We start from the raw sequence: 12,778 nt of genomic DNA, 5'->3' as shown, positions 1-12,778 counted from the left end.
AAGGGGAGAGGCAAACGTATCTGTGTTCCTCAAAAAAGGTCTAGTTTCTCAAGTCCTAACACTTGCACACGAAAACTAACACTCGATTGGTGACAAATAACAAGAACTTCCCAGGCCATATAGCCACGCACACACACACACACACACACGCACACACACACACACCTACACACCTACACGCACGCACACACGCACGCACACACGCACACACACCTACACACCTACACGCACACACACACCTACACACCTACACGCACACACACACGCACACACGCACACACGCACACACACACACCTACACACCTACACACCTACACGCACACACGCACACACACGCGCGCACACACCTACAAACGTACACATACACACACACCTACACATACACACACACCTACACACACACTTTTGGTCCGCTTTTATCTGACCTTTTATTTTTACTATGACTTATTGTATCTGGGTCCAAATTATTTAAAATAGGCTCAGTATTATTTTTGCTGTTTGTATTCAAAATAGATATTTTTTATGATTGGAATGTTCAATCAAAAGTCTAATCCTGTGGCTGTCGTCCTGTGTATCTGCTGCTTCTTTAGCTCACTATTAAGACTGGGAGGGTCCATGATTGGTCCTGATTCAGCTCTGATAACAGTCCTGGTTTAGTTCTGGTGCAGTACTGGCAATTGCTGCTTACTAAATACATTGTGGGAAACTCCACACATTACCGCTGATCGGCCTAAACCCTGGGTCTCCAAAAGGCGGCCTGCGTTGGTTCTGCATTGCAACAACGCTCTGCGCTGCTTTGTGGCTGCTGGTCACAACAGGTAAGAGAGCACCTGAAACACTGCTCTGTCAAAGCACAAACATGTGATGCTGTAGACACAGTAAAAAAAAACACCTTCATTGATGATATGGTGAAAATGTAACATTTGTAAGGACCGAGTGTTTGGAAGTCTGCTCGACAATAAGGAACATAACGTGCAGTGGCACCGGAGGACAGCATATTCCTGGGTTTTGTCATTGGATTAAAAGGCCTTAACCTGCACAAGCACAGGGTAGGTCAGACAGCTGTGCGTGATTTGCAGTTTGCCCCATGGGTCGGGTTATGAAAGGTAGACCTCTGTCTTGTTCCGGGACCTTTGTATTAGGCGTGTCTAAATTCACACCATCAGAAGCTAATTTCTCTTTGAAAAAATACACATAAATTTACAGCTTAATATGCAGATAAATGACTCTGGAAGCAAAGGAAAGTTGTTATTGCTTATTTCAATAGACGCAAAGTGGGTTAAAAAAAAGATGCCATGGTGTGGGGAGGGCTGCTGCTTATAATTGTTGTAAATGTTGTCATGACAATTATTTTTATTATAATCCTGGTTTAGTCCTTCTTTAGTTCTTATTTTAGACTTAGTTTGGACTGGTTCTGTGTGGTGTATGCTTGAAGTTGGCCTTGTTCTAATTTAGGCCTGATAGTCCAAGACCTGCTTTAGAGCCTATCCATGTTCTTCTTCTCTAGATAGGGTCTGTTTAGTCTTGGTTTAAATCTGGTCTTGTCCTTGTCTGCTTTGCCCTAGTCAAGTCAGTTTTTTTGTAATACTGGGTTAACGTTGTCGGATTTTAGTGCTTAAGTCCTGTTTTAGTCATGTAATTTTCTTAAGATGTGTTTACCTCTCTGAAAGTAACCTTAACCCTCCAAAAGGTCTGGCGGGTCTCCTCCCCAAAAATATAATTGGAGGGAGACCCGTGGCCAAAACACACCGCAAGCAACAACGTTCACGCGTGAAACCACAGTCACACATCCACGCGAGGACTGCCACACTAGCAACTCCAGCAGAACGTGGGCGCGCTGGAAACGGGCATCCACGCACGGCACTGGCTTGTGTTTTTCAATGAGAAAGCCAATCATACTTGTCTGTGCACGTTTAAACACTTGCAACAGGCCCACGGTGAAAATAACCACATGAATTGGCTTCTATAGCATCTGTACAGGCTGAACACAAATTTGAAAACACTCTATGACAGTGTTTTTGAACCTGGGCTCCTTCAAAAGATCCTTTACTGCCCCAGGAATATGATGTACTGATGGTAAGTGCACAAATACAACAACAAACACATGCTTTCTATGTTTAGTGACTAGAATACGTGCCTCACTCGCGTGTAAATAGTCATGAAAGTAAAGAGAGGGAAGGAGGAAATGACATAATCTTGAGTGTGCACTTTCTGTCTACAGTTGTAGGTGTAAACCATGTCAACATGCTACACGTGAGGGAAATCCCTGCCTCGTCTGCTCTCAATATAAATGTAAGAATGGTGGGTTTGGGCCAGTCACAATCTAACATCTACTGGAGCCAAGATGCTGTCTGTTACACTGTGTAAGTACAAGCTTTGAAGCTCTTTATTCTGCTTATACAAATAATGACAATTGTTTATGTATAATTTTTTTTTCGATTGTGTTTTAGATCCTTCCTCGTTGCTTGTTCTATTATTTATATGGCATGAAAGTTTTACATTACCAGTAACAACTAAAGAACCAGTGACAGACACATGTGTCCTCTACGCAGAGGCACTTTTAGATAACATCGCTGATGCCCTGAACCCGGATAATACGACTCTGCAGGTTTGATATCTCCTTTGTATATTATGTATGGTTAATACAATATGGTTATTATGGTTCCTCTTACAAATAGGTCCAACTCTCTCAAGTCGTTAGCCTGTATGAAATACAGAATTAAATTCAGAGTTGAGTATTGAGAGGCAAAGCCACAGATTTAGTGCATATGGGTTGTGGATTATATATCATATAAATGATAATCAGTAATATGTAATCATAATTATTTTACAGGAACATTTGTTTAAAGGAATCAACTGCACACAACAAAGTGTGGACCTCAACACAAAGACTGACACACTGTCTGCCTGTGCGCCTCATGTAAGACGTTTTTGTTCTAAAATCTAAACTTTGTTCTCTTAATGAAACTTCCCTATATTTACACTCTATGTTTATTGTGTGACACACAGGGAACAAGTTGCTCTGGAGTGGAAAAATCTGAATTTAATCAGGTAAGTTGAGAAGATAGAAGTTATGTAAAAGTAAAATGTTATATTGTGGTATTAAGAATTGTGTTCTCTAACCTCAGGAGCTGTGTATGCAAAACATTGGGGAGGACCTGGATCACTACTACAAATTCCTGTCTGCACATCCTGACCCTGAAAAGTTTCTCGGAAATATTGTTCTTTCCGGGCTCAGAGACTTCATGAAGGTAGCTCATGCCCTTACACCATTTATACTGTTCCTGTTTTACTCGGAAATATTAAATAAAACCTTTTATATGTGTTTCAGAATTGCTTCTCATGGACTTCACCTGAAGACTTTAACAAGGTAATAATGCTTAACACATACACTTCGAATAACTCACCACACACCACAGTCAATAATCTTGCTGGTTCATTCCCATAGTCGCCCTCAGAGAGCCCGAGCAGATATGACGAGAGACTGAGTCTGTGCAAAAAACTGAAGGGATTCCAGATCCGCACCATCACCATCAACAGAGCTCTCGGATACATGAGGTCTGGGGAGCACAACAAATAACTGTAATAGTTCAAATGCTAAGTAACATCTGTGATGTGCTTATCTACTTTATTAACAACGTATATATTTATTTATTTAAAGCATTATTTTATATATATATATATATTTATTTATTTATATATATATTTACTATTTATTTTTGTTTGCTTCAATCATTTAAATCAAATAAAAAGAATTCAGGACGTGAAAGTGTGTGTGTTTTTATGGCTTGATAACTTTGTGGTAAGAAACAAAAACAAAACGAGATATTTTGATGAATGAGGTTTTTTTTATGGAAACTCCTTACTGAAAACAAACCAGTCATAAACAGTAGGATATGAAAGTAGGACATATACCATCATGTTCAGTAAATTGAAAGGGTTTATGCTTTCATATTATGTCATTGGCAGAGATTTGTGGCAAAGGGTTGAGAAAGAGAGAGACCTATGACACACAGTGCACACTCACCACAAGTGGTCAGTGGTTCTCAAACCCTGGTTAGTCACTAAAACTTAAGCTGTGCAATAAAGTAGTCAAGGCCATAGACTACAAAAGTGATCAAAACACAAGGTAAATATATGCCTGTTAAACCGTAAAAACAGACTCAGGGCCAAAGATGGCGCCCCATTCAAGTCAATGGCAGCTGCTCAGTGGCGTATGTCGCCAGTTAGCCTTTAGCTCTTCGGGCACTGCGGCCCGGAAGTTACTAGGTTTGCGTACCATGTGATCATACTGACCAATCAGAGCAAGAGTTACAAGAGCTGCACAGAGGCCAGTGTGAGATAAAGCAAAATATTAAACAACTAGTTTTAAGAAAACTAAAGGATTTTGAACCGGGGGAAAAAACAACAACAACTTGCATCAACGGAGCACAAGTTAGAAGCTGACAACACTGACACTTTTATTCTTTTATTCTGTGTTTCTTATGCATTTATAAAAAATAAAGTTAATAAAAATAATAAATAAATAAAGATACAAAAGATGGTCTACTCTAATGCAAAAACAAACTATTATATATATATAATAGTTTGTTTTAAATACCCTCGTGTTATGTTATTGTAAATAGTTAAGTTATTTGTAAAAATACAATTCCTGCACAAAAAATGTGTGCGTGTGTGCGTGCGTATACATATATAAAACGTTGTGTTATGTTACTACACATAAGCTTGTGTTATGTTGTAAAAAGTGATTTAATGTTGCATGTTTGAAATATGATTGCTCATTCCATGTATTACATGTTCTATCTGTTGTCCCGTCTGTTAGTCTTGTTTGTCTTGTCTGTTCCCACTCTTGGTCTGCACCTTGCCGTGGTGAGTGGGCTTTCAACCAAGACAGGCCATTCATTTGTATGCAGACTCACAAGTCATTATAAACATACTTTGTGTATCATTAATTACATATTTATCTGTAGACCACAGAGTGAGGGTTGCGATGGTTGCTTGGATGGGTAACAAAGGTAGCAACACTGACGGACACTAAACGTAAACATAAATTATTTTATACCCGGCAGGCAATACATTCATTTCCTTGCTTTTCCTTCGGTAGCATTTCTTACGTTTCAACATTTCAAGACAGCGCTTCTGAGCAGTAGATCCACGGCCTTCAGATCCATGGTGATCATTAGCTCCATGATTTGTTCAGTTATTAAATCTATGGATCCATAGTTTGAAGCCTGCAGCCCGTTCATGGCATCTCTGACCGTACGCGTCACCTACACGCGCGCTGATTGGTCTAGATGGTTACCATTCTGACCAATCAGCGCACGAGCTGGGCTAGAGCGGCGCGCTAGAGTGTAGCCGAAGCTAACAGCTTAAAATGCGTTTTAAAGACAACTAAAGAATCTTTAAATTAGGAAAAGTCAATGACCTAAATTACGTAAAATTTGTCGCTATATCCAAGATTTCTGAAAGCTTTATGTGCCCTGTCAGCCGAACACGAGCAGTTTTTTGTTACATTGCGCTCTACGGAAAAAAATATTTCTGGGCTCCGCGATTTCTTTGGCTGCACTGGGGGTGGTTGCGACATGCTGCCGTACCCTATCCAGATATTATAATAGAGCCATGATCCAGACCATATCACATCCATGATCCAGACGCACAAAGTGACGTGTTGGAGAGTCATGTTTCATTGGTTGGCCATGCAAGCCTTATGTCTGCTGTTGTGGTGCCCCCTAGAGGATTTTAAGAGTGGGTGTTACATCAGCTAGCATACAGGCTACCAATTATTTTTGTTTGCTACAATCATTTAAATCAAATAAAACAGAGAGAAAATAATTCAGGATGTGAAAGTGTGTGTTTTTATGGCTTGATAACTTTGTGGTAAGAAACAAAAACAAAACGAGATATTTTGATGAATGAGGTTTTTTTTATGGAAACTCTTTACTGAAGACAAACCAGTCATTTTTGATAAACAGTAGGATATGAAAGTAGGACATGTACCATCATGTTCATGTTTGCTCTGTCAGTAAATTGAAAGGGTTTATGCTTTCATATTATGTCCGGAAATAAGTAAACCTAATTAGGTTTACTTACTTACTTAGGTTAGGTTTTCACATCACTGTTATTCTGTCGACAACGACACTGCGTAGACTTTCCTGTGGTTTATGAAAAGAATAAAGGCTGACCTGTCCGCATCCAGCTCCACGCAGGCGCAGAAGAAGTATTTATCAAGGCCCGCGGCGAACACCTGTGGAGAATCCCAGCTCTAGTATGAACCTAAACATGTCCAAAACTTTGACCTGGTGCATGAATATTTTAGTTTTACTAACACTGGCAGAAGGCTACGCTTACAACAAGGGAGTAGATCTGTCTCACAGGTCAAAATGGGAAAACGACGTTCATCCTGGCCCCGTCCCAAACTACCAAAGCCCACGTGCTTCTCCCAGGGCGGTTGCCGTGAGGTGCCACCCAGACTCTGTGGAGATCGTGGTTCAGGCGGACATGTTCAACACGGGCCTGCTGATCGATGGCGGTCATTTACGCCTGGGTTTGGAGGAACAAGGGAATCCACTTGCCTGCAGAGCTGTGCAAACGGAGCCGACCCAATTCACTATTTGGGCCCACCTCATGGACTGTGGCACTGTGAAACACCCAGTAAGAACTACATTCTGAAATATAGCGGTTTGATTTTCTGTTTGAAATGGGGCTTACAACTTTTAAAGTTTTTGAATTACTGAAAAACCTTTTGTTTTTTAGCCATCAGAAGAAAAGATTGTCTACTCTAATGTGCTGGTCTATGCCCCTAAACCTTCATCAGATGGATTACTGAGACTAGATGGAGTAACTATTCCAATTGAATGCCATTATAACAAGTTAAGTGCATTGTGGACATGGTAAATCTATTGTATGTTAAACTTACTTGGCTTTCCCCCGCTTTTGTCCAGGTTTTATTCTGTAAATTCCTTCACCTTGTTCCCTACATGGGCCTCTTTTGTTTTACGGACCACAGCTGAGGGTCAGATGGATTTCAGTCTGAGGTTGATGACCGGTAGGCTTAAAGCATTATTTATATTATTATAAATATTACTAACATTTATTATTATATATTAACATTATATATTTATTGGATTTTCATAAAACGCATGGCTGTTTTCATCTGCAGTCCCGTGGCAAACATAATTAGTAAGGAGTTTGCATGTTCTCCATAAGTCTGTGTAGGTTTTCTCCGATTTCCCGGGCCGTTAAAAACGTGTAAAATTGGGCCAAGAATCCCCTGAAAATTTGATCTCAGATCTCAGTGGAACTATCCTGGTTGAATGAAGAATAAATCAATGTTTTAAATCAATTATGCAATTAACTGCTTTTCAAGAAGCTTGAATTTTCAAATAAAAACTCCTTTACCATCTCTTGTTGTGACTGTAGGGGACTGGCAGTTTGAGAGGGACTCGCATGTGTATTATGTGGGGGATCCAATCCATTTTGAAGCATCATCCATCTTGGGAAATCACAAGCCTCTGCGTATCTTTGTTGATCATTGTGTTGCCACAGTGACCCATGATGCACAAGCAGCATTAAGATATGACTTTATTGATCATTATGGGTGAGCCACTTGCACGCAGAGAGGACATGTAGTAGTACTTGCTTTACACTGCTTGTTGTGTACTTCCACCAGATGCCTTGCCGATGCCTATCTAACGAACTCGAGTGCACGATTTCTTTCAAGAACGCTGGATCACAGAATTCAATTTCAACTAGATGCATTTAAGTTCTACCAAGAAAATACTAACCAGGTACATTTCAGATTCTGTCTTCCAGAGATAATGATTCTTTTGTTGTACTTAATTTGTTTTTTACTTTTTCAGATTTATATCACGTGTCACTTAACTGCCATTCCCTCTTTGGTCAATGTCAAATCAAAACACAGGGCCTGCTCTCTCATTGCCAACAGGTACCTTAATTTAGTGCTGTACACAGTTGGTTTTATTTATTTGTTCACTGCCTTCTTTCCGTTGTGTTGTGTTTTTATTTAGATGGTGTTCTGCAGACGGGAATGACGAGGATTGTAGGAGTTGTGGTATTCCTTATCCAATTAGAGAGACTTCGAAAACTGCATCAGCCACCATCACTTCTTCACGGAAGCCAGGCCAGAATATGCCAAAACACCAACCAGCCAATTACATGCGTGTCCGTCAAAGAACTCCTCATAACATGCATTCAAAGTCCCGATCATCTACTGGGTTAACGAAGGAAGAGAAAAAAGGCAATTTAGATTAATTTCATGCATTATAAACACATAGATAATGCTTGATTTGTACAATTTATGTGCCCATAGAGAGTGAGATCACAGATGTAGACAAAATTTCAGTAATCCAAGACCTCTTATTCTCTGCTGCAATTTTTTTAGGGACTCTCAAGCTCGGACCCCTCATAATTCTACCTTCAAGACCATCAAACTTGTCCAAAGGGGCCAAATGAGTGACGACACCAAAATGACATCTTGAAGAAAATATTCAATTTCCTTGGAACTAAAACCTTATCAACCAGCCCTTATTTTTATACTTTTAGATTGCTATTCTTTTAAGTTTGGTTCATTTTAAGTTTTTTTTCAATGTTTTTTTTTTTTCTTTTCCCCACACACCATTTTACAGGGATATTTGTATAATCTCTGAGTTGATACTTGATCTTTGCAATTACAGTTTCCAGTTATCCTTTTGGTGAAGCAAATGGCTGAGGCAATCAATTAGTTGGTAGTGGTTTTAAGCACTCAAACTTCTGTGCCATTGTATTATTGAGGAAGAACGTCTCCTCGCCATTGTAAATCCCATTTAACATGATAACTACTGTTTTGGAGCGGGAAAAGTAGACATGCTTTTAGGCTGCACTTTTCGTCCATTACAACCCACAATCTAGTAATTTGCAGTTATTGATTAGATGCTGTTAGGCAACAACATAAAAGGCAACATTTCCCTCTATGGAGGAAACATGTTTCTTTTTTGGCTCTAAGTAATTTATAATGTATTTATAATTTATAAAACGAAATTACGCATTTGGTTTCTCAGTATTAAAAACAATCTTCTATCTAGAGTAACGTCTCATGTTTCTTTTCTTAGCCGCACTATCCAGGTCTATTTTGTGTAATCCCCTAAATGGACAGCGCAGCCTTTTAAAAAGTGCTTTGCCTTGAGCTTGACCTTACAGTATACACAAGCCTATATACACAGATTGCTAATGGGAAGTTGATGTATTTTTCAGCTATAGTGCACGAGACAGCGCCCCTTGTACTTCCTGGGCGTGTTTGGCGCTGTCCTCGGTCCTGAAACATCCTACTGTGACGTTTCGAAGACTGCTTGTTTTTAACTCCATTTCCACAATAGATCGTAGCTTATTCTGAGTTTTCAACCGGACTGGTCGATCCCTTGGGCGCCTGTTCTCTTTTATGGCATATAAATAAGAACGTATGTTGGACTTAATGTGGGGGCTGACTCCATCAAACCCTCCGCTAAGTGCATGATAAATCAGAGTCCTCTCGGAGCCCCAAGACGGCATATGTGACCTAGCCTACATTTGGAGCAGTGAGAGAAGAGGCGTAAGAAGTTTCAAAGGATTGAGTTGTTCTTGGCCAGAAGAGCTCAAGAAGTGCACTCTTTCTACTCAACTCCTCGTCATGACTGTATCGTGATTCTCGTCCCCTCCTGTTTGTCATCGCGGGATTATTTTTGAAGGATTATGCTTTCCTACAAGATCCTACGTGTGGTGGCTTTAACGCTTGTCTGCTTTGCGCGCAAACTGGTATTCTCTATACGCAGATGTGGAAGGAACATTTGCCGCGATGACGAAGTGTGCTGCGCGCAAGGGAATGATACCGCCACAGTGACCTGTTGCAAGGAACTCGTGGACAGCACTTACTACAACATTGCCATGGTCACACGGAAACTTTCTGGCGTTCTCATTATGTTACTGTTGTTTGCTTTTGGGTATTTTGTGCAGAGGATATTGTGTTCCCGGTCCAGGCAGCTCTCGGCTCCATACAACGGTCCCCCCACCGCCGCAGCCTCCCAGGAGATGCTCATGGAGAGTTATACTCCCGAGAGCTTGCGGAGCCCAGCCTTGAGCGCTCCGTTGCCCTCATATGAGGATCTTAAACGGCTTCCGACTTATGAAGAGACTATACGTGAGTCATCCGTACAACAAGGGACTCTAAATTCCTATACAGTATAACAGTTTAATATCTTATGATGCTGACAGTATACCCCGATGTTTACAATAGCTTTATTGTGAAACAATATGATCAATTATTAATAACGTCTATACCTTTTATTGCATATGTTAATCGATCAAGCCTTAAATTATTTATGGACTGTTTTTCCTCTTCCATTGCAGTTCTTGTACACTTTTTGCTTCAGTGCATCAGTTTAATGATTACATTTCTTTGTCTTTCCAAGACATCCAAACAGAAATTACAATTTTGCCTATGTACCAAAACGAATAAGTAGCACATAGGCGACATGTTTGCAGTTCATCTAGTATCTACTCCCACTTCTAAGGTAATGCACGGTTTCCTTGATGTTGCCCTTGAATCCAGTGACGTGTGGAAGTTTAATCATGTTGACCACCCGAGTGAAGGCCTCCTCCACCCCGAAGCCCGTGGACGCAGAACACGGCTGAACGAACCAGTCTCTGTCCGGGCACAACCTATTCAGATTGAAGCCACTCTTGATCTCAGAGACAGTCATAGCGTTGTCTACGTCCTGTTTGTTTGCCAGCACTATCAAGGGACGTCCACGCAGCTGATCACTGCGTACGGTCATCTCAATCTCACGTTTTGCCTCGTTAAAACGCCGCCTGTCTGTACTGTCAACCACGAACACAATGGCCGCGGTATCCTGGTGGTAGCACTGCCAGTGCTGTCTCATGGGACCCTGTCCGCCCACGTCCCATATGGTTATGGCAATGTTCTTGTTGTTTTTTCTCACCGCCATCATTTCCACGTTAAAACCCACGGTCGGACTGGTCTGAACGCAGATTTTATGCTTGAGTTTGTAGAGAAGCGTCGATTTCCCGGCATTGTCCAGACCCAAAAGCAGAATACGGGCCTCTGGTAATTTGGACCCTTTTTGGCCCATGTTTCAGGATCCCGAAATACTCAAACTCAAGTGTGAAACTTGTCCACTTCCTCTTCTGTGTGTGTTTGCGCACTGCGTTGGCCTTGTTTTAATAGATGATATATTAGTCCCATACAACTCCTAGCTGAGCCAACTGATAAAGAGCCACACCAGAGGACAAAGTTTGCCTCGATGATCAACTTTTAAATACAGGGTGAGTGGTTTCTCTTGACGGAGTATGGCTATTAGTATTAGTAATGTAATTACTAATTAGTATTAGTATGACTTTACTAGAACAAAATTCAGAAAAAGGTGTTTTGACATTGTCAGTGAACAAAATTCACAAACATAGGAACTTGTTTCGGCATTAAGGTGTAACATACAATAATCATTAATAAATTGGAACAGAATGTAGAACTTTATTTTTCAGTTTTTTATTATGCACAATTGTTCCAATACAGCGAAGCATTTGATGCAAGTATTTACCTGCTCAAAATGTACTTTGTTCAATAAATAAAATTACAAAACTACATTTAAAACTGAGTTTTCATGCAAACAAAAACAGCTGTCTTATTACCTTTTATATAATTTAATGTTAATAAGAAAATCCTTTGAATCAGCTTCACAACATTCTGAAGGTGGTCGTAACTTATCAATGGAAATGGTATGTCAACACCATTATGAACACTGCCCATAGAGATAGGTTTTATGACATTGTATGGAATAATATAGAACAAGGAACAACAAATCCACGGAGCAAAGGAAGTGGAGGCTCCTCCAGGTCCAGAACGAGTAAGTATTTAGGAGATGCAAGCCCGCTCAGTTTTATAGTGCAATAAAAACAACCAAAATGCTGATATATTAGTAAATCTTTGGGCAACAGTTATTGGAGTGTTATAAAGCGTACAAACAAGGGTTGGATGTCAACATGGTAGATAAATATATGATCTTGTTTTTTATCTTGAATACTTCTTCTCAATGTCCAGGACATTGTCATGTAGCCTAATACAACAAGTATTAAACAAGTAAACAAGTTCAGCAAACCAATTGCACATTCATGTCTTCACAAAATCAGCTTTATTTCATCAACTCATTCAATCTGAGTAAAAGATCCATGTCTATTTGCGGAGTATGGCAGGTCAAAAGGAAATTAAAGACACCCATTTCACTAAATCCAGTGTTGAAATACACCTACGTATGAACGAAAGTATGTATTAGTATGGCAGCATCGGGACCAAATTCAAAAACTCACATTGTTCAATTTTAAAATAGGCCTGCTTATTTTCCAGGCATAAAATAAAGTAGCTTAAATAAATAAACTTGTTTACAAAAAGGAAGAAGGATTAAAATAGTCCATGGATCAACCCGTTTCTTCTCTTATTCTTCCAGACTGACACCGGTTGTCTTAAACAGACTCAAACAATAAATCCCGGTGATCAATCAAGCTCAAATCATTCGTCTTCGTCCACATTTCGCCACGCGACGCGCGGTCTGGGCGGACAAGTCGGCTCCTCCAGCTGCGCCTCGCTTTGGTGGGCTCCACAGACTATGGAGGGCGCGCACACCGGCACACGTCACAGCCATCACTGATACTTTACAACGAGGATATTACGGATAGTTCAGGATCTTGTCCATCTCTCCTTGGTCTTGACCCACACGCCCCCAGTAGGATTATCCAT

General features: G+C 40.4%; 3 protein-coding genes across 3 annotated transcripts; 2 read left to right on the top strand and 1 right to left on the bottom strand.

The window, feature by feature from the left end:
• The first annotated feature begins 2,344 nt into the window (after positions 1–2,344).
• Positions 2,345–3,580, top strand: LOC140355839 (interleukin-12 subunit alpha-like). The gene is made up of 7 exons (XM_072440482.1): positions 2,345–2,363; positions 2,451–2,594; positions 2,838–2,920; positions 3,010–3,051; positions 3,129–3,251; positions 3,332–3,370; positions 3,449–3,580. Exons 1-7 carry the CDS (start codon positions 2,345–2,347, stop codon positions 3,578–3,580), a joined length of 582 nt encoding a protein of 193 aa, XP_072296583.1.
• A 2,619-nt stretch (positions 3,581–6,199) lies between these two features.
• LOC140355838 (zona pellucida sperm-binding protein 3-like) lies at positions 6,200–10,130 on the top strand. Its single transcript, XM_072440481.1, has 8 exons — positions 6,200–6,651; positions 6,754–6,869; positions 6,942–7,045; positions 7,420–7,597; positions 7,670–7,787; positions 7,860–7,945; positions 8,028–8,257; positions 9,985–10,130. The coding sequence occupies exons 1-8, from the start codon at positions 6,268–6,270 to the stop codon at positions 10,128–10,130; spliced, it is 1,362 nt and encodes a 453-aa protein (XP_072296582.1). The 5' UTR covers positions 6,200–6,267.
• Positions 10,131–10,337: 207 nt separating this feature from the next.
• On the bottom strand, positions 10,338–11,247 carry arl14 (ADP-ribosylation factor-like 14). Its single transcript, XM_072441449.1, has one exon. The coding sequence runs from the start codon at positions 11,118–11,120 to the stop codon at positions 10,518–10,520; it is 603 nt and encodes a 200-aa protein (XP_072297550.1). The 5' UTR covers positions 11,121–11,247; the 3' UTR covers positions 10,338–10,517.
• Between the last annotated feature and the right edge of the window lie 1,531 nt (positions 11,248–12,778).

The sequence above is a fragment of the Eucyclogobius newberryi genome, unplaced genomic scaffold, assembly GCF_026437365.1.
Source record: "Eucyclogobius newberryi isolate DKJ021-1_F unplaced genomic scaffold, fEucNew1.0.hap1 SCAF_12, whole genome shotgun sequence".
Classification (NCBI taxonomy): domain Eukaryota; kingdom Metazoa; phylum Chordata; class Actinopteri; order Gobiiformes; family Gobiidae; genus Eucyclogobius; species Eucyclogobius newberryi.
The sequence above is the reverse complement of the archived record's forward strand: the minus strand, read 5'-3'. Positions and strand labels throughout refer to the sequence as shown.